The sequence below is a fragment of the Poromitra crassiceps genome (assembly GCF_964638095.1).
Source record: "Poromitra crassiceps genome assembly, chromosome: 1".
Classification (NCBI taxonomy): Eukaryota; Metazoa; Chordata; class Actinopteri; order Beryciformes; family Melamphaidae; genus Poromitra; species Poromitra crassiceps.
In genome coordinates this window covers 67,177,058-67,197,863 of record NC_139623.1, presented here as the reverse complement: position 1 = coordinate 67,197,863, position 20,806 = coordinate 67,177,058, and the positions used below count along the sequence as shown (strand labels likewise).

General features: G+C 45.4%; 1 protein-coding gene across 2 annotated transcripts in view; it reads left to right on the top strand.

Annotated features, from left to right (window-relative positions):
- Positions 1-20,806, top strand: part of nedd1 (NEDD1 gamma-tubulin ring complex targeting factor) — a 36,012-nt gene that overhangs the window by 2,718 nt on the left and 12,488 nt on the right. Inside the window, exons 4-10 of one of the 2 annotated variants that reach the window (XM_083648599.1) lie at positions 634-750; positions 2,868-3,008; positions 3,605-3,834; positions 6,449-6,653; positions 15,586-15,691; positions 20,285-20,413; positions 20,507-20,611. In XM_083648599.1, coding sequence (XP_083504725.1) covers positions 634-750; positions 2,868-3,008; positions 3,605-3,834; positions 6,449-6,653; positions 15,586-15,691; positions 20,285-20,413; positions 20,507-20,611 — 1,033 coding nt within the window. Of the gene's footprint in view, positions 1-633; positions 751-2,867; positions 3,009-3,604; positions 3,835-6,448; positions 6,654-15,585; positions 15,692-20,281; positions 20,414-20,506; positions 20,612-20,806 lie in introns of both variants that reach the window. The other variant, XM_083648598.1, reaches the window with a different exon arrangement.

Below are 20,806 nucleotides of genomic sequence, written 5' to 3'. Positions count from 1 at the left end.
GTATGTAATGGAGCGACTTCAACTTTCACTTAGTTTGGAAACAGGCGAGTTAAATTCACAGTTGAAGACTTGTACTCACTTTGGGTTGAAAACAGGAAAGAACGTGAAGTTTCTTCTTTGTCTTAAAAGGTTTCACAACAAAACAACTGACTTCTCACGCGCGGGGGACGCCCCGGCGTCATTAAACAAGCGCACCCAGTGCAGAGAAGCACTAGAGCGGAGGGGGGGGAGGGGAGGCTTTTCTGAGTCTGAACTGGGTGCGCTTGTTTAATGCCGCCGGCGCGTCCCCCACGCGTCACGGTAAGTGGACTTGGTATTTTTTATTATTAAAACGGCAACATTTTAATTCGAACAGATAATTAATTACGATGATCCGATGTAGAAGGCTCAGAGGTCGATGTGGGGTCGGCCCATCACGATGGTCGATGCCATCGTCCATCGTGCCAACCCTACGGCCAACACATTGACGTCATTTGACGCTCGCACCCCTCGCTCCTCCCCCGCGCCTGGCGCAGCACGGCAAGCATGGAACAAGCTTTATATAGCGCCCAATGTCTTCACTGAACACTGATGGACATTGGTTAGAAACCAGAGATCAATCACTAACATCAGCGTTTGTAATGATGTGTTCAGAAAAAGCAGACGCGGGTGTCTCTGAGCTCGTCGTCTCAGTATTTGGTGAGTGGAGGTCTGGATCACTGTGTTCACATCTGGGACCTGAAGACCAAGAGACTGCACCGCTCTCTCAAGGTAAGACCTCACACAGCACTACGGCATAGCATAGTACAGCACCACGGTTACATGTCTTCCATAATCTGTATTAGAACCCTTATTAAAATACTTAGAAAGTACTTTATAAAATGTCTGCAAAAATTGAATAGAACATTTTTTTTTTGTAATTTTGACAGAATAAAAACTTTTAATACATTTTTAATAATTACTATTAACACATTCACTGCCAGACGTTTAGTTTTTTTTACTGTAGTTAGCTTCTGCCAGAGGGGTTTTTTGAGGATTCTGGCTCATCTTTCAAGACCCGAGGATTCTTTTCTGCTAAGATTTTGTGAACACACAATATCTCAAAAGAACTAATAGAATGTGTGCTTTCTCTGTCTAAAAGAGTTAGTTTGTAGAGTTAGTAGTTATGTAAGCATTAGCAGTTGAATACAGCATGGTTTCAGCGTCAGAAAAATTATTCAGAGATAAACGGCTTTTTGTGAAATTCGATAGAACAGTCACTTTAACCATTCATTTTTGGCATCAGTAAGAGTCAGACATCTAAACAATAGTTTTGAACAGTAATTTCCTCCATAACAGCAGGAAACCCCCCTCTGCTTCCAACTCCTCCCTCCGTGTGTGTTCTCCTCCTGCCTCCCTGGCTCTCCAGCGGGCGTGTCACAACGAAGTTGCTGCTGCCTGGCTGCTGCCTGTTTGCGCGGCCGCTGTTTGAGGAAGTCTGGGTGGACTCGCTCGTTTCGTGGAGTTTTGGTTGAGAGCTTTGATGCGATTCTGGTCATATTTATGCTGCGTGTTTCAAAGTGTGTTCCACCTGTAATCTATTATGCAAATTTGCAATCCCGCATCGCCAGCAATCAGCGCGAAAACGAAAGCGTTTTCCCCCATCCATTTTCATGAGAATGGCTGCTGGATGGACAGTGGACACTATTACATTTTTGCTGTGAAGTGCTTGCCTTCCTCTAGTCAGGAGAGCACTGTCGCCACTTAGTGGCTCGGTGGAATGGGTTGTAAACGTTCGGTGGCTCCAATAATTATATAAGAGATGTAAAAGGGTTAGATGCACATCCCACGGTCAAAAAAAAAAATTCATTTTTTTGACGTATTAATACGTCATTGGCAGTCAACCGTTGGATTATTTTTGACGTATTAATACGTCATTGGCAGTGAACGTGTTAATAAAAACTGATTTGTTGTTAATTGCTCTGAATAAGATTGTCAGCTAAATGCCTTCCTTGACTGTCTATCTCTAGCCACTTTCACACACAGATCGCGCAATATTGCAGTTCAGAAGGCCCGCAACGCCAGCAGCCTTGCCACAGAAATTGCTTTCACACAAGATCAAGCAGCCCAGCCATATTTCCACCTCGGAGTGCGTTTTCAGATAGCATCCAGACATCCACCCCTCCCGGATTGAAACGAGGCTGAACGATGGGCGCTGAGTTTCATTATTATAATTAATCAAAGTCCGACAAATTAAAATGATGCTGGTCACCAACCAAACCAACCAGAACATCGCCATGTAGCCTAGCAGCAGCTCTCAACAGCTGCTCGTTAAGACATTAAAGAGAAAAGATGACAGTCGACAGCTCACCCAAATATGCCGACAATGCAGAAACTGGTAATCATTTAAAGTGTTCTCCAAGACAAGGTAGGCTACTGAAAAATCTTCATATTCCACCTGCATCATTATGAGAGGACGTACTGTGTGCAGATGCATGAATATATTCTGGGGAGTTGAAGATAATTTTGCAGCTGTGCATAAAGCAGGCTGCAGATGCATTTCTCTGTGCGCACCTATTGCGAGAGAGATTATTATAATAACCGAGGAGTCTTATTTAACGCACAACAGGCGACAGACTGCACATATGCTTTGCTTATCTTACTTCTGATAGTAGGCTGTTCCGTGTCGCGGCTCCTACGCTTTTAGGTGGAGGTGGAGTGGAGGGTGATACGGCGCTATGACACTACCTCCACTGGCGGAACGAAAGGCGTAACACAATTATTCACCACCCCGCTTTAACCACTTTCATATCGGAGGCCGCGGATCACATATTCCGTAAGATTTACAAGGCCGGTGTGAATGCGGCTTCTGTCTCCCTCTCTCTCTCGCTCTTCTCTCTCTTTATCAGGACCATAAAGAGGAAGTGACCTGTGTGTCGTTTAATGCCAATGACAACTTCATAGCATCAGGTTCTACCAGTGGAGATCTGGTTCTCCACAGTCTGACCACCAACCTGTCCACCAAGGCTTTCGGCCACGGCAGCAACCAGGTCAGACTGTACACTGTCACAACTGTTTATTATATACCATAAAACTCCAATCAAAAGCCCAGTCCCATACAAGCCACTTTTACACAGAGATCAGGCAATATTGCCGTTACGAAGGCCTGCAAATGAGTCAGCGTTGCCTTTTTAGTTTTTACACACCCTCGTGTTGGTAGGCAGGGAATCTAACGCTACACTACCCGGATGCCCCGCAGAGCACTTCAGTTGATTTGCCACTTTCCGGGCTCATTGGCTCACCCCTTTTTAGACAGACATTGATTCAGAGCTGTTGCTACCTCCACTGGCGGAAAACAAAAGGCTAAATTGATTGATTGATTGTATTTTATTTTTATTTTTAAAAGAACACATGAAACAGAGGACATGTATCTCAGAAATGCCATCAAGGATAAGTTTTGATCACAAGTGGTTTTCTTCAAGTGGTTTGCTGTTTACCTTTTGGCTGTCAATTTCTATTCCATAACAATTATCGTCAGGGATTTTACCACAGTTTATCTTCTTATCCCTAATTACAGCTGCTGTAGTGATTGGTTGGAGGTTATTTCCATGTGGACTTATGGCTAACACCTTCTGTGTCCCTTCAGCCCATCCATGACCTGAGGCTGTCCATGCTGAAGCGCTCCCTGCTGGGCAGCGTGTCGGACAGCGGCACGGTGGTCCTGTGGGACTCCAACAAGCAGAAGGAGCTGCACATGTTTGAGGGGGCCCACAAGGCCCCGGGCTCCGGCCTGGCCTTCTCCCCCACCAGCGAACTGCTGCTGGTCAGCGTCGGCCTGGACAAGAAGATACTCTGCTATGACACTTCCAGCAGGATGTAAGACTGAACTGTGCCCTTCACACTATCTTAAGCCCCTGGCACACCAATTAAACATTCTACAACAAACACAGACAAACACAGATGTTTGTTTGGTGTGCCATGACTGTCTGTCCTTGTTTGGAGATGTTTGTTCAGATTCCACATGCTCAATCCTCCAGTTGTTGGAGAATGTTTGATTGGTGTGATATGGGCTTTAACAGGGCTTAAAATTCACTTTGCAAACGGGGGGATTCCCCCCTTATGTTCTTCATAGGGGGGGTTATAGACTTTGGGGGGAATTGTTTCACCCAATACTTCTATATATCCGACAATATGCTATATGCTTCTCCTGTCCGATAAGCGATAATAATTTCACATTTTTGTATTTAAAAAAGGAAGTTCTTAACCTGTAGCTTATGCACATCTGAGTCTAAATTGCTATGGCTTTTTGTCATTGTGTTTTATCTGCAGACTAAGCAGTCATAAGCCGTTTTCACACATGCATACAGGAAAATTGCCTGTAAATCAATATTGGCCATTTCCCTTCACACCTGAGCGCTCACATGTGTGAATATAGCAGCAAAATTGCCTGTATTTGAGGGGGGGGGGGTACCACCGCAGAGCGGGTGGGGAGTGACGTGTGCACTTGGATGGGGAATCCTCCTTATTTTGGGGGTCGGCAAAACTCCGATGGTGAAATAAGTTTGCTTGTCACACAATAAATCACACTCGTTTGACTTAAGAGGGCATGTATGTTGTATCCTTCACATTCGCTAACCAGTCTTTTAACTGAAATCTTTGAAGAAGTAGGGATCCCTGTCTGAGAGAAATAGCCTGGCTGGTTCGATGTTTATCCGTTCACCTGCGTCGCGTTGAAGCACTTTTTACAGACTGGCTTCGTTTGATGTGTCCAGGGGGCTTGCCTTCGCTGTCAGCAACGTAAGCAAAATACTTCCACATTTCGGTTCGTGCATTTGCTTTCTCAACAAGCGTTGGGCGGCTTGCAAGACTCAAGCCGCTGCCATTTTCGTTGTCTGTGTCCCTGTCGGGCTGGACTGAAGGACTCAGGCCAGAGTGCGAGCAGAGAGGGGATGGGGGGGGGAGCACGCCCACACATGAAGCAGCCATACCGCTCTCATGACAACCTAGGAACTGGTGAAATGTCCACGATGACGGGGTCACGCTTATACCGGAAAACAACTTTCACACATGAAGGCATTAGACCGCTTTCCGGTCATTTACCGGTAAAAAGCGCATGTGAAAACGGCTATAGGCTTTCGGTTCTATCAAAGTTAATCAAATTTAATGTTAAGCGTCGTTGAGCATTAGGAAAAGCGCTATATAAATCCGATTATTATTATTATTATTATTATTATTATTATTATTATTATTATTATTATTATTAAAGCCTTTATTTTTTTGTATTGAGTGATACACTACTAAGACACTCATCTCATTATATCACGAGTGTTGTTTGTTTTGTGTTCACAATAGTGATGTCAGTTAGATTTGGTTACATCTGCCTTTCTTACTGTCACGTTACTGGCAAAGCTGTTCGAATTTAACATTGGGGAGAGTTCTTTTGAAGTGAATGGGCAGGCATGGGAAGTCTGTCCCACTATAAACCATTAGGCTATCTGTCTGTGTGTTTCCACCTGATTAAAGAAAAGACATTATGTCATGTTGACTAATGTTTTTATGCATTGCATAAAATATTACATGTTTTCTTTAATCAGGTGGAAGCATTTTTCAATCAAAGGTGAAACGACACAGATATTATGGTTTATATAGGGACTTACCCCACAAGCAATTTAACGTTAGCTCCGGTTAGTCACTGTAACATTAGCCGGCTGTTTTTGGAGCCACCGACCGACACAAAACGTGGACGTTTCATTTCGGGTAAAACATGAGGGGTTTTTGGAAATAGCGTGATCCTCCCATCTGCTACCTCCTGCGGGTGAAGCTCCCCGGCACTGTCAGGTGAAAAGAAGTGGGTGTCGGAGGAAGCATGGTGCTAGTCTACGGCTCTCTTCAGATGGGCAGAGGGTGGAGCAGCGACCGGGACAGCAGGGGGAAATTGGCCAAGTACAATTAAGGAGAAAATGGGGCGGGAATCATTAGAAAAAAAGCTGCTGGCCATGGATGACGGTAGAGGAAACTGGTACTGACGGGAAGCCGTTTTGACACTTGAGGGAACCGGGCATTTTCTATGGTGTCGCTGGAGGAGGCGAACGTTAGCGGCTACGTTATCCGTGTTTCATTTGATTTTGGTGCAGACCCTATGTTGTTGACTGGATGTGATTTTGGTGCAGGCTTAGGCCAGGGTATTTGATATAATACATGCTGACAGCATCCTTCTATCTGAACGTTATCCTTCACATCAACAAAAACTCTGTGAACTCAAAGTGGCTCTGCAAAAACATCAAAGCTTAATTATGTGTGTCTCGGACCTGAAGCACATCATTCTCCACACTTTTTTTCTTTCTATTATTATTCAAGACCTGGACATGAACAAATTAATCTTTACTACTTTTCCAGAACTTCCTGACCTGCATTAGGAACCCTGTTACATTGTGTTATTGCCATCTACAGTTATGTGTGTATGTGTGTGTGTGTGTGTGCGCGTGCGTAGCATCCTGCAAAACATCCGGGTGGACTGCCCTCTGACTTCGGTGGACTTCAGTCCGGAGGGGACCAGTCTGGTGGTTGGATCGACCCAGGGGAAGATTTACCACTATGACCTGAGGAACTCCAAGGCCCCCACCAGGGTCACTATGGCACACAAAACCTCTGTCACCTGCCTGCGCTTCCAGAGCAGCACCCACAGACACAGCAAGGTACCGACACACACAACTAGGTATCAACTAGGGTTGGGGCAATGGACGATGAATCACTAAATGTATATGGGGTGTCCCAAACGAAAGAAGATGAAACATGAATTGTCCAGTCCAAAACCCATTATCAGTGGTGAGAAGAATGTTGACAAATTCAATGTTATTGCAAAGAAAAGTCACTTGAGGAAAAGTGCTGCTCTATAATGCGAATATTAATATATTTATGATACATTTCATATATGGAAACAGATTCAATTGAATGGGGTTGAAATTGAACACCTTTATTAAAATATTTACATCTGCCTGCCTGCCTGCGGCCTCTCTATCTACCTGGTGTGGATCTACGGCAATTTCGGGATTTTTCGGTGCTATTACGGCCCATATACATTTTTGGGACCCTGTGTTACTGACCTAAGGGCATGTCGCCCTGTAAAGGATGTACTGGCCACCTTCAAAAAATTGCAATACTGGAAACTACCATCTTTTGTTTGAAAGACACTGGGATTATTTCTACACAGCCTCAGAGCCAAATTAGCTTGAGCTCTCTTTCCAATGGATTCACAGAAGCTACGACGCCGAATGCTAACTTAGCGTTAGCTGCTCCCTCATCGGGTAATGTTCCTACAAGCTCCACCATACCAGCGCCACCTCCAGACAATGCTAACGAAGTTAGGCGGCCCTCCGAAGCTGCGATAGCCTGCACTACTTCGGGTAAACAAACTGACACTGTCCGCTGGAATGTTAAGCCGAAAAGGAGATCCATCTCCCACAGAATATTGATCCCCGATGCCTCAGAGAGTGCCTATTATCGCCCGGAAATTAGCTAGCTACTGTCACAAGCTCTGAACAGCCGTGGACTACAGTGAGGGGAGGAAACAGGGGAACCAAGAGATTTTCCCCTCAACCACTGATGTCTCTACAGCTGGTAAACAGATTTCAACCGCTATTGGGTGTGCCTGTATTACCGAGTGCCGACACGGATGCTGGCCCGACCCATCGACGCTCTGAGAACCGGGATAGGCTCAAAGCCAGACCTCTTACGGATGCTTGGAGGCTAACAAGAGCTAGCAGGCCGCAGCCTCCAATAACATCCTTGCTGATTGGAGACTCGGATGTCAAATACATTGGCAATAAAAACAACACCGCTACTGTCTGTTTCCCTAATGAGTTGATCCGCGACTTAACAAGGAACATTCCTGAAATCTTGTCTACTCATAGCTCGGTAAACAAGATTACCCTACATGTCGGAGCCAATGACATTCCAAAAGAACAATCTGAAACATTAAAATGTGACTTCCTGGATCTACTGAAGCTCCTGGCCACACTGGATATTGAGGCATTTATTAGTGGCCCCCTGCCGACAAATGGATATAAAATCAACAAGTTCACCAGGTCCACGAGGCCATACAGCTTCCAGACGACACGTCTCTTCAACAACAGCTGCCACAACTCGAGGCCAACTGACTAGACGCAACATCCATCTCTGCTTCCTCAACTGATTCCCCTCCCGTCTTCGGGGCCTCTACACCCATCCCCCACCACCTTCAACAGCCATCGGAGACGCCTCCCTCCCAGGATGAAACGATGGATGAAAATGCCCCTTCCTCCACCTCTCTGCTCTCCCCACCTCCCTCCCCCATTCCATTCTCTAGCAGGATGAACGAATTGATAAGCGCTGGACTGTCAATGATCCCCCAGTCCCCCTGTCCATCTAGACCAGGGGTGGGCAACTATTTTTCATGGGGGGCCACATGAGAACCCAGATTGATGCCGGGGGCCGAACAAATATTGTCATGCCGTAACCCATGCATGGGCAACTTTGATGATAGAGAGGGCCACAAAAAAAATTCCTCGCTACCAGATTTTGCTGAGGGCTGAACGGCGCCAGCGTGAAAAATTTGGGGCATTTGAAGCCAGGTTTAGAGGAATAACTCATTTTAAATTAACAATTGTGATGTCATTATTCAGTCTTAACCACCAATATTTGATCCTTTTCCTCACTCACTCCTATGTCACCACCTGCTCTCCCTGCAGGGCTTGAAATTAACTTTTTTCACCACCTGCCAATATGGCTGCTAGATTTTAAAGTTACCAGCCAATTAGAATTTCCAGTAGCCGAAATGTTTTTCTTGAAATAAACCAGAATATGAGTGGGTTAATTTAAGCATAAGTATCAGTAAGTGGCCCGGGATTCTCAAAGCCTGTGTTGAGGGTCACACAAGAACAAAAATGCACTCTTGAAGCTAAATAAATCCAAAACCAACAAGTTAATTATTTAAATTTCTACTTCAATGTAGAACAGTCATTTCTTACACATGAGATTACTTTTAGCCTTTTAGTCATAAATATTCCATATTCCAGACTGAAATGCTATAACAGAAGAGTATTGCCCAGAATGACATGAACATTTGGACACTTATTCAGCGGGTATATTGCATGTTGCGTTCAAGTGCACTGTAAAAAAAAAAAAAAAAAAAAAAAATTTTTTTTTTTTTTTTTTTTTTGCAATTCCATCGCGGGCCACACAGGGGGCGCCGGCGGGCCGCATACGGCCCGCGGGCCGTATGTTGCCCATGTATGATCTAGACCCTAAGCCCCCTCGTTCTAGCCTCCCGCCTCCAAACCTGCCCTCTCGACAGTCCCCTCCCTCACATCCCCACCTGCCCTCTCCCATACTGCCATGTCCCCCCCCCCCCATCCCCTCCGTGGTCCAAGTCTGCTCTCAGCCGGTCCACAAGCGTCGACCAGCCCCCGACCACCCCGGCCTGTTCCGTTAGGAACAAGGTCCCACAGCAGTCTAGCATTGAGACTGTCTACGGCGTAAATACTGACTTCCATTCGATTCCTGTCTTGATTTCATACAGACATAATACATTACATTACATTACGTCATTTGGCAGACGCTTTTATCCAAAGCGACTTACAGTAACACATTTTTGTCAGCAATAGAGCAATCAACTATGGAGCACAGTCTATGACAACTACAACTTCTGAAGGAACAGTGGTACAAGTTTAGGTTAGTGGTACAAGTTTAGGTTAGTAATTTTTTTTTTTTTTTTTTTAATAAAGAAAGAGAGAGAACGAAGTTAGATCAAGAAGGGCCCAGATGGAGCCTGAAAAGGTGTCTTTAGTCTTTTCCGAAAGATCGGCAGTGATTCAGCCGTCCTGACCGAAGGTGGAAGCTCGTTCCACCATTGAGGTGCCAGGGACGAGAAGAGTCGAGATCGGGATGAGCGACTTTTGAGCCCCCGTAGCGAAGGAGGGGCGAGGCGACCTGCACTGGTGGAGGAGCGAAGGGAGCGCTGAGAGGTTTGGAACCTGACCATAGATTGCAGGTACAGGGGAGCTGACTGGTGTGCAGCCCTGTAGGCCAGTACCAGTGACTTGAATTTGATGCGGGCCGAGATGGGAAGCCAGTGGAGCTCCTGGAAGAGGGGAGTGACGTGAGAGAATTTGGGTTGGTTGAATACCAGACGGGCTGCAGCGTTCTGAATGAGCTGAAGCGGTCGGATGTCGGTGGCAGGTAGGCCGGCCAGGGGCACGTTGCAGTAGTCCAGGCGGGAGGTGACAAGAGACTGGACCAGGAGTTGAGTCGCTTCTCTTGTGAGAAAGGGATGGATTTTGCGGGTGTTGTTTTCCTGGGAGGAAGAGTAGCTCTGTCTTACCAAGGTTGAGCTTGAGGTGGTGGGCAGACATCCAGTCGCCAATGTCTTTGAGGCATGCAGAGATGAGAGCCTCGATTTGAGTGTCGGAGGGGGGGAAGGAAAGGAAAAGCTGGGTGTCATCAGCATAGCAGTGATAAAAAAAGCCATGAGAAGAGATCACATAGGCAAGATATCTGATATAGAGAAGGAAAAGTAAGGGGCCCAGGACTGAGCCCTGGGGGACACCGGTGGTAAGAGGACAGGATCTGGAGAGGGACCCTCTCCATGAGACCTGGTATGAGCGGTTCGAGAGGTAGGAAGCAAACCAGGAGAGTGCAGAACCTGAAATGCCGAGGTCAGACAGAGTGGAAAGAAGGATTTGGTGGTTGACTGTATCGAAGGCAGCAGACAGGTCAAGGAGGACAAGAACAGAGGAGAGGGATGAGGCCTTAGCAGTGTGAAGGGCCTCTGTGACAGCAAGAAGAGCTGTCTCAGTGGAGTGAGAAGCCTTGAAACCGGACTGCAGAGGATCCAGGAGGTCATTTTGGGAGAGATAGAGAGAAAGTTGTTCGGACGCTGCTCGTTCGAGGGTTTTGGAAAGGAATGAGAGAAGAGAGACAGGTCTGTAGTTGTGAATAGCAGTAGGGTCAAGGGAGGGTTTCCAAAGCAGAGGCTTGACTCTTGCAGTCTTTAGAGCAGGTGGAACAAGACCAGAGGACAGAGAGGAGTTAATGAAGGTAGTGAGGAAGGGAGATATGTTAGGTGAGATGGTTTGGAGGAGAGAGGAAGGGATAGGATCAAGGGGGCAGTAAGTGGCTCGGTTCGAGCTGATGAGTTTAAGCACTTCATCGGGAGAGAGGGGAGAGAAGGAAGGAAATCCAGGGACAGGGGGCCGATGAGCAGGATTGGAGTCGGGAGTGTTAGTGAGGGTGCCTGGAGGATGGAAGGAGCAGCTGATGTCATCCACCTTTTTAGTAAAGAAGGTTACAAAATCATCAGCAGAGAGGGAGGAGGGAGGGTTGAGGAGCGGGGAGAAGGTGGAGAACAGTTTACTGGGGTTGGATGCAGAGGACTGGATTTCAGAGATGAAGAAGGAGGTTTTTGCTTTGGAGACAGCAAAGGTGAAGTTGGAGTGGATAAGGTGGTAGGAAGAGAGATCTTCAGGGAGATGTGATTTTCTCCATTTTCTCTCAGCTACTTTCCCCTCAACACAATCTGTCTCTAAATCAGACTTAATCTCCATTCCCCTTGTAAAGCAAACGATACAAGTTCCAGGCTCTAAAAATATTAAAGCCCTTAATACTCCTTAATGTTAGATCGCTGTCAAATAAATCTCTCCTCATCAGTGATCTGATTACCAGTTATAATCTGGATTGAATGTTCCTCACCGAAACCTGGCTCGATATGAACAACAGAGTGGCTGTTCTGCCCGAATCAGCACCGCCTAATTATAGCTTCATTGACACTCCCAGAGCTGATAAGGGGGGGGGGGGGGGGGGGGTGAGTAGCGATTGTCTTTTCTGATATGTTTCAATGTAAGCAGGTAACATTTGGAGACTTCTCATCGTTCGAATACCTTGCTGCTATTCTGAAATGCTCAACCACTGTTTTATCAGAAAACAGTGGTTGAGCATTTCAGAATAGCAGCAAGGTATTCGAACGATGAGAAGTCTCCAAATGTTACCTGCTTACATTGAAACATATCAGAAAAGACAATCTACTGAATATCTATAGACCACCAAAATACTCAGCCAGCTTTCTCGTTGAATTTGCTGATCTACTCTCCTTAATTTTCATGGAACATGACTAGAGATGCACCGATTGCCATTTTCTTGGCCGATTCTGATTTCCGATCTTTGAATAGTCTGACTTGCCGATACCGATTTTGGCCGATTCCGATTTTCTTTCTAAGAACAATAATTGACGGGTTATTTTTTTATAGAAAATTAAGATTCATGTCACATTTCTTATCATTTGCATGAGGTAGGACGATCTCACTCAAAAAGATCTCAAAATAAAAGTTTTCCAGGTTACTGGACAGAGCTTTTCTTTTTTGTGGAAATACAATGAATATAAAACAACCAGTATATCCCACAGCTATCATGCATTTACTTTTGCAAAAGAAAAAAGGTGCAACAGAACAGGGGCTCCAGATGGAAAGTAGCCTATGGCTAAATCTGTTACAAAGCATCTCTTCCCCTATGGGGTTTAATGTTTTTTTGTATATGTCCGTGCCAAATAAACTAATAAAATAAACGTCAAAATGTTATCCATGGACAAGGAGTTTATAGCCTATAGGTCTGGAGCCCAGAGACCTTCGAAGCCATGCCCACTCTACAGTTGTGGATTTGGCTGTAGATGAGGAAATTAGTTTGAGTTGAGTTTACACACAGAGTCCGTTTCTTTTAATCCGCCATCCGGAAAAAAAAATCATCACGCACAGTAAACCTTGCACACTGGTCCGATGCGTTTTATTATTATGTTCGTCATTCTATTCGCAATACGAAACAAATAGTCCTCCTCTCCTGTATCCATGTTACAATGTGACTGACAGATAGCAGCAGCAGCTGATCTGCAGCAGGCAGCGGTGATGTGGACTGCAGCTGGTCGGGGAATGTAACATGGACACAGGGCTCGATAGTAGCCTACCTTCACTTCGCCAAGCACGCTGTGTTGCGCTGTGGCCGGGGAGAGAGAGGGGCCGGTGAGGTGAAGCGAGCCGCTCAGACTGGAGTGGACTCCAGCCGAGCGGGACTCGGCAACGTACCCTGCCCCGACGCGGCTTATTTTCAACTTGCATGTGTGACAAACTGTACAATTTCCACAATGAGGAGGACATGCTGGCGTGTGTTTCCTTTTGGCTGCTTGGGGTGCGCGCACGTCACGTGAATACATGCATCGTGCAGCTGCAGGTAATTGACCAAACAAAAAAAGGGGAAAGCCGACCGGCGCACAGAATCGGCTATGTGGATCATCCTCTGCATTTGACCCATCCTCTACTAGGAACCTTCCTAGAACTAGGAGCAGTGGGCAGCTGCAGTGCAGCGCCCAGGGACCAACTCCAGTTCTTTTGCCACTGCCTTGCTCAGGGGCACTGACAGGAGTATTAACCCTAACATACATGTCTTTAATGGTGGGAGGAAACCGGAGCACCCGGAGAAAACCCACACGAACACGGGGAGAACATGCATACTCCACACAGAAAGGACCTGGGACGGACCGGGGTTCGAACCCGGGACCTTCTTGCTGTGAGGCAACGGTGCTAACCACTGAGCCACCGTGCCGTCCCTGGCACAAGGGTTACTACTGTAGCATTATATAGGAATTAAAAGCTCCTGCCACTGCCAATAACAACATTCATTTAGAGCAGTGGTACTCAACCTTGCCCTACTCAGGAGCCACACTAACAAAAAAGCTTTGCAAGAGCCACAGTCCAAAGAAAAGTCAATTTCCTCCCATTATGTTATTAGATTTGTATTTATTTATATTAAAGGAGGACTTACCCCCTAGATATGTATTAGAACAGTGATTTGAAAATACCTATGGAAAAAACCAAGAAATGACATATGCTCTTGTCTATACTGGACTCTTTGGCTGTGTTCAAGTCAAGATTCTTTTTCGGAAATCGACGCCATTACAGTTTGCCTACTGCCTCAAAAATAATTTATTTGAGAGGGGCAATATCTTTATAAATATCAACAACTAGCCAACGCTGTTGGTCTGTATGGAAACAGAAAATCTGAAAATGGTTGAAAGTTATATCAATTTGGTAATTCAGTGGCGAACTAGAAATTTAATTATTTTTCTGCATGTATCTCTATGGCAGCGTCTCAAACTACGTTACGAGAGCAAAGTGACATGGGCTCGTTAACAGCAGCACACCCACAATAGGACAAACCTCTCGCTCTGGGGTAACACAATGCGAGATTTCTCCACGTAATTCCCTCGTCTAACTAGAGATAAACCGCGCAATGAAATCCGTTTTTAATTTGCGTTTTGGGGCTTTTCGTGATTCTTGTTGAAAGTTACAACACCTCTGATTTTTCCTCTCAGGGCGCAGGCAGAACAGGACAGAGCTCTTCTCCTCGGAGCACACACACACACAGACAGAGCCAGTTGCTCTGCTCTGCTGACTTTCATTTCCTGAGAAGTTGGCGTTGCTTGTACACAGTGATGATATTATATTAGCCGATATGTTTAGAGAAGCTTTGTCACGTTGTCACGTCGTAGTATAGCGTTATACCTTACATTCCCGCTAAACTGCGACGAGATTTGTTTGCTGAAATGTCAGACTGTTGAAAGCCCCCGCCTCTCACTGCTGCTGTGTGCTGCTGCTGCTGCGGGTGCATGAGCGAGCAGACTCTCCCGTTTGACTGGCCGAGAGAAAGTGCTTCCAAGTCGGACTGATAGCCGCGGAAATGTCAGACTGTGCACAGAGAGCCCAGCTGCTGCTGCGCGCGCATGAGGTTTTACAGTACGACTCTCTCCCGCCTGCCTGGGCTGGAGACAGTGCTTACAACTCGGACTGATAATATAAACATCATCATTCGAGCTTATCCAGGTAATATATTAATAAAGTAGTGACACATTCAGCGGGAAACTAACTATAATTAAGACATGTGCCAACTTTGACGACGTTTGGTTCAGTATTTTAAGAGCAAACTTCAATAGGAATAGGCTTGGAGTTCTGAGGAGCCGAAAGGGTACAGGGGGGGTAGGGGAGTAATTATCTTGAAATCCCATAGTCTTTGGGTCACCGTGACGTCACGACGTGTCAAATATCCCATTCATTTGAGAAAAACAAAAAAAGCAGTGTTCGACCCTAAGAGGGCGCTTATGCCAGGTATGCTGCTGAAAAATGATACAAATGGTAAAATGGCAACAGTTTGGTGTCAAATGTGGAAATTTTGACCAGAATTCTTCACACATCACCCCCAAAGTCATATATATTGGTTAAAAGCTGAAAAAAAGTGTTTTGGAGGTAAGTCCTCCTTTAAGTAGGACTTAAAAGAGCCACAACTACCCATGCTCTAGAGCCTCGGTTTGAGATTTAGAGCATTGGTTCCCAAACTTACAGGTTTTTCTACAATTGTTCACTTCTAAATTCATAATTGAACACAATCCAATTAAATGACAATGCCATCTACTGTAGACATAATAGGTCACACACTTACCGTAATTTAGGTTAGACTACCCCTACCTTTTGCTCTCTCTCTCTCTTTCACACACAAACACACACACTCTCTCTCTCTCTCTCTGTCCACACAAACACACTCTCTCTCTCTCCCCAGTCTGGTAAACTGAGTTCCTCCAAGGTTCCCAGCAGTAAGGGAGCCTCCACCAAGCTGTCCAGTGGCCAGACAGGCCCCGCCCTCCAAAGACAGACATCGGGTACAGGTCAGTCTGTCCCTGTGGAAAGCAGACATTATTACATTACATTACATTACATTACATTACTTTCAACAATAATATATCAAGATGGTGGATGGTGTGTGTCGAGGCTCGGCAGCTCCTGGGTTTGGTCGCCGATCTCAATTAAAACCTATGGTTTATGAGCCTGTTGATGGCCAATCTATCGTTGAGGATGCGTTTCTTAAAGGCAAATTCCTGTTTTTTAGACCCCGGACCTTATTTCCAGCTTAAAATATGATGTTTTACTCACCCAGAGAACTTTGGTTTCATTCTGATCGCCAAAAAAGATATTCAGGTCCGAGGAGAGTCCTGGAACTGGCCAAAACGGGCGAACGGTGCATACTTATTTCACACTGCAAATAAGTAAGTATTTTCTGCAACGTAGCGGTTCATATCCTCATAATATCCCGCCCATAAACGTCAACGTGAATCCGTCTAGTCTCCTCCATGCTCTTTAAAGTCCCTGGATCCAAACATAAATATGTGTTTTGAGTTTGTCACAGCCCAGGAGAATTTGTTATTAACCACCCAGTCAAATTTGAATGAAATTGAATGTCGCCGAGTATATAAAATGAATAGTTGCAATCTCTATGTTCTCAATGTGATTCAAGGCTCTACTCTCTGTGTGAGATTCTGTGGGCAGGATGCCGTGTGTGTGTTAGGGGTGTCACCGTCTACATGGGTAACCGGTAGGGGTGGGGGAAAAAATCGATTCACCTAAGTATTGCGATTTTTAATGTCACGATTTTTTGAATCGATCTTTTATTCCAGAATCGATAATCGCTGGGTGCTTGCAGTCAGGCCACTCACTGAACAGCAGGCCAGGCGCCGCCTACTGGTTTACTAGTGGTTTTATTACTTTATTAGTTAGTCTGAAGTGATAATTACACTTCAGGGTTAAAGTGGGTGCATCTCATTGTAAAATGAGAGCCCAAATTGGGCTTCAAACGGCCCAAATTTCATGCGCGTCGGCCCATATCGGCCTGGCCTGCTTGGTATCTAATGCCCGGCCTGAATTCTGATCCCAGTCCGCCCCTGTTTTTAACTATATCGCCCAGCCCTACTCATGATATATAATATACAGTCTCTAGTGTATGATTCAACTTTTCCCATGTTCTAATCTAGTGTAAAAAAGAAAAGAAAAGAAAAAATAAACAAAAATCTCAATAAATCGTAATATCGAATCGCAATAATCGTAGAATCGCAATACTTAAGAATCGCAATATAAATCGAATCGGCACCCAAGAATCGTGATAGTATCGAATCGGGAGATAAGTGAATCGCCACAGCCCTAGTAACCGGATATTAAGGCATATCAAAAATAAACTGTTTAGAGGTGATAATGCAACCTAATAGGTCACAAACCGTTAAAAGACGACACATTAATGCAGGCACCAGCACGCATGCGTGTTGCCAAAGTCGTGATTTCTTTCCTACTTTGTGTGAAGCAATGTTAAACACATAAATCCTTAAAAGCATCAGAGGTTGATGTCAGCCAGTCCCAGTTTAAGTCGGTCAGTATAATTTCACTATACTGTAGTTGTGCCAGCAACTGTGTCAATGAGGGGAGTGCTTCAGCAACAGCTGAAGGAGGTCTATAGCACCCGACAACAGTGATACAGAACCCTTTAGACAGGAACTCAAACTGCTTACTAATGGATTTAGATAGCAGGACACTTACAGGGAATTTGGTTTTAACAATAATGGCAACGCCTCCCCCCCTTTTTGGGAGGTCCGTTCTATAAACATTATAACCATCAATAGAAATCGCTTTATCCGAAATTGATTTACTAAGCCAGGTTTCACATAAGACAATGACATCGGCATTAGTTGAGTTGGCCCAGATACGCAGCATATCAATCTTGGGGAGTACACTGCGAATATTCAGATGAATAATACCCAGCCCAGCCCTGCATTTAAAATCAGCGGGAGTATTACAGATTGCAGTGCTGGGGCCAGGATTTGGTTGTACATTTCCTGAAATCAGTAACAAAAGAAACAACAAATATCTTTGTCTTGTAACATTGTGCACAAAACACAGCGCACGGAGCGTTTTTTTTGTGCTCCGTTTTGTTTTCCCCTGCAGTCGCGTGCAGATCGTGCAGATCAGAACACAACGACCACAAGGACGGTAGCCAGCTAGTTTTGTCTGTTTGATGTTGTTCACTGTAAACATGAAAGCCAGATTATTGCCAATTCTGGCAGCAGCGGGAGGAGAAAAGGTAAGACAAGTGGAAAAGACGAGCAGCGTGCTTTTCCTCTAATGTTCAACTCTTTTCAGCTTAAAAACGCCCATAGCGCTCCTCCAAAAACAAAAGACGCTACCAGCGCTAAACGCCAGGTGCGTTCATTAAAAGAGGAGCATGTTTAGCGCGTCCTTACATAGAGAATGAATTGCAGAAAGATGCTGGCAGCTCCAAAAGCGCTTTGGGTGTGAATGTCCCCTTAAAGTGCTAAACGAGTGTGGTGAAAACATCCCCCGATTCAAGATTTTTATTGTCACTCCGTGGTACAAGTACCGTAAATTCCGGACTATAAGGCGCACCGGAGTATAAGCCGCAGCAGCAAAATTGCCTGTTTGTTACATAATAAGCCGCACCGGACTATAAGCCGCGGGTGTTTTAATGTTTTTTTTTTTTTTTTAATTGTGTTTTAATGTTTAATTACCATATGTAAGGGTTCGTGCACAGAGGGGATTGTCGGGAAAGAGATGGCTGTTTGAGGAAGCTCCCATTTATTAACATTTCAACAAAACAACATAACACAACACCACCTGTGTTTTTTTTTTACAGTGCACACAGTGTCCGCGGTGTGGTGAAAAGAGGGCAAGAGAGGAAATTAAAACAGAAGTGGATTTATAGTTAGAGTGCTAAAGAAGAGAGAATTCCGTTTTTTTTTTTTTTTTTTGCTGAAAAAATCCATAGATAAGCCGCACCGTTATATAAGCCGCAGGGGCCAAAAAACGGGGGAAAAGCCGCGGCTTATAGTCCGGAATTTACGGTACACACGTGTGAAATTCTTATGCTGTGGGCTCCGTTACAGACAAGGTGCAGGAGGTAAAATAGGTGCAAAATCACAGCTAACACAATCACAACAACAATAGTGTAACATAGTTAACTAGGGCAAACAATGTAAACAGTGTATGGCAATAGAATAATAAGGTATTAAAATAAGGTATTGAAATAGAATAATAAGGTATTAAAATAGAATAAGATGGAATAGATATAAAAGTGTCCAGATGTGCAAAGATGTGCACATCTGCACCAGATGTGCAAATTCGTCACTACCTGAATGAGCTGCTGCCTCCTGCCTGTGACGTTTAACAGCGTGGATGTCTCACACTTGCTCTCTAAAATGGAGCACCTGCACAGTGAGGTTGGTGCGCTAATAACGCATTGAAGACAACTTACAGATAAGTTGGTCAACAAACATGCGCACATTCACGTGTGCGCACACACGCACACTTTGAGAAACCTCTTGAAATGAAGAGAGAATTTCCTCATTGGTGAGACTTTGGCACGCTATGGAGAGAGTGGCTCGAACCGCACGCACACAGTTTGTCAGAGGGGAGAGGGCGGTGGAGGAGAAGCGGCCGAGCTGCGTATGCGAGCTGCAGGGCCGGCTCAACGAGCTGCAGGGAGGGCAGCGGCCAAGCTAGCGAGCCCGCACAGCTGCCAAGCTAGCGAGCCCGCACAGCTGCCAAGCTAGCGAGCCCGCACAGCAGCCAAGCTAGCGAGCCCGCACAGCAGCCAAGCTAGCGAGCCCGCACAGCAGCCAAGCTAGCGAGCCCGCACAGCGGCCGAGGCTAGGAATCTATGCCTAGTTTAAAATAGTAGATTTCTTTCTCCCTGGTTTCTCCTGACAGCCTGAGCTCACCTCAACAGGCAGCCAGACTGGCTCCCCCCAGGGGAGGCGCACCTCACACTTTCGAAACCGCTGCTTTAGGGCATGCTGCACCCCTATTTATACTGCCCCCTTGTGGCCGAAGTTGAAAAAAGCTAGCCTTCCCAAACTTCACGTTGCTTATAATGACTGCATATGGATATTGTTGAAAAAACCCAGGTAGAGTAGTGCTAGTGACATGTTTTGTAATGCAGGAGTCGACACTTTTAAGGCGCTCTTTTTGATGTACAAGTTTATTTGTCGACTGAATGTTTCTCAGAATGCAATTATCATAATGCTGACTAATCCTGATTTTTGTGCTGTGAGAATTCTGGTATAAGTGCATTTTATAGTTTTTACTGTGCTTTTGAGTGTTTTCTTTTGTTATGTGTTTGTCTATTTTCTATGGACTATGTTGATTGATTTATAGACTGTCCGCCAATACAAGTTGATTGATTACATTACATTGACCTTACATTATATTACATCCTATTACATCTTAGTCATATTTGTATCTTTGTCCAGAGCGATTGCTGATGAAGACCACAGTAAAATAATCTTCAATTCCTGAATGACCAACAGTACAAGAAACCAGTAGTAACAGCAGGCAGACCATACAGCTGGCTAGTCAGTCAGGTGGTACTGTGGTTCAGCAGGCGAGTTTGTCCACTGACCACGGTGTCGTGTGCCCAGCAGGGGGTGCTGCAGTGGAGGTGCTGAGCAGGGAGGCTGAAGGCCAGCAGGGGGAAGGACAGCCTCCTGTTGTGGACAAGTTCAGCAGCGTTGGAAGAAACAGCCTGGACTTCTTCTCTCCTGCCAGAGAAGGTCACACCTCTGATCTGAGGTTACAGTTTGATGATAGTTGAGTTGGATTATTGCTGCTGTACCAGCTCTGATGTTGATGTCTTGTCTCCATAGTGACCAGTGTGGAGATGTTGTCCAGAAATGAGGAGGGTCAGACTCAGCAGACTCAGCAGGTCATCGGTCGGGCCAGTCTGGACATCTTCTCCCCGCTCCGAGACGGTCAGACTCCCTTCACTCTACTGGTTCTACTGGTTGACCAAAGCCTTGTTGGTTTAGCTGCAGGCCTAGCCTAAACATGTTTTAATCTGTATAAAAGATGGACGTCATGACAGCTCCTCAAAAGTGAAGACAAAACATCTCGATCGCCCCCCTGGTGGCTGGCTGTAGTATAGGTCATAAATCCCACCCCTTCCA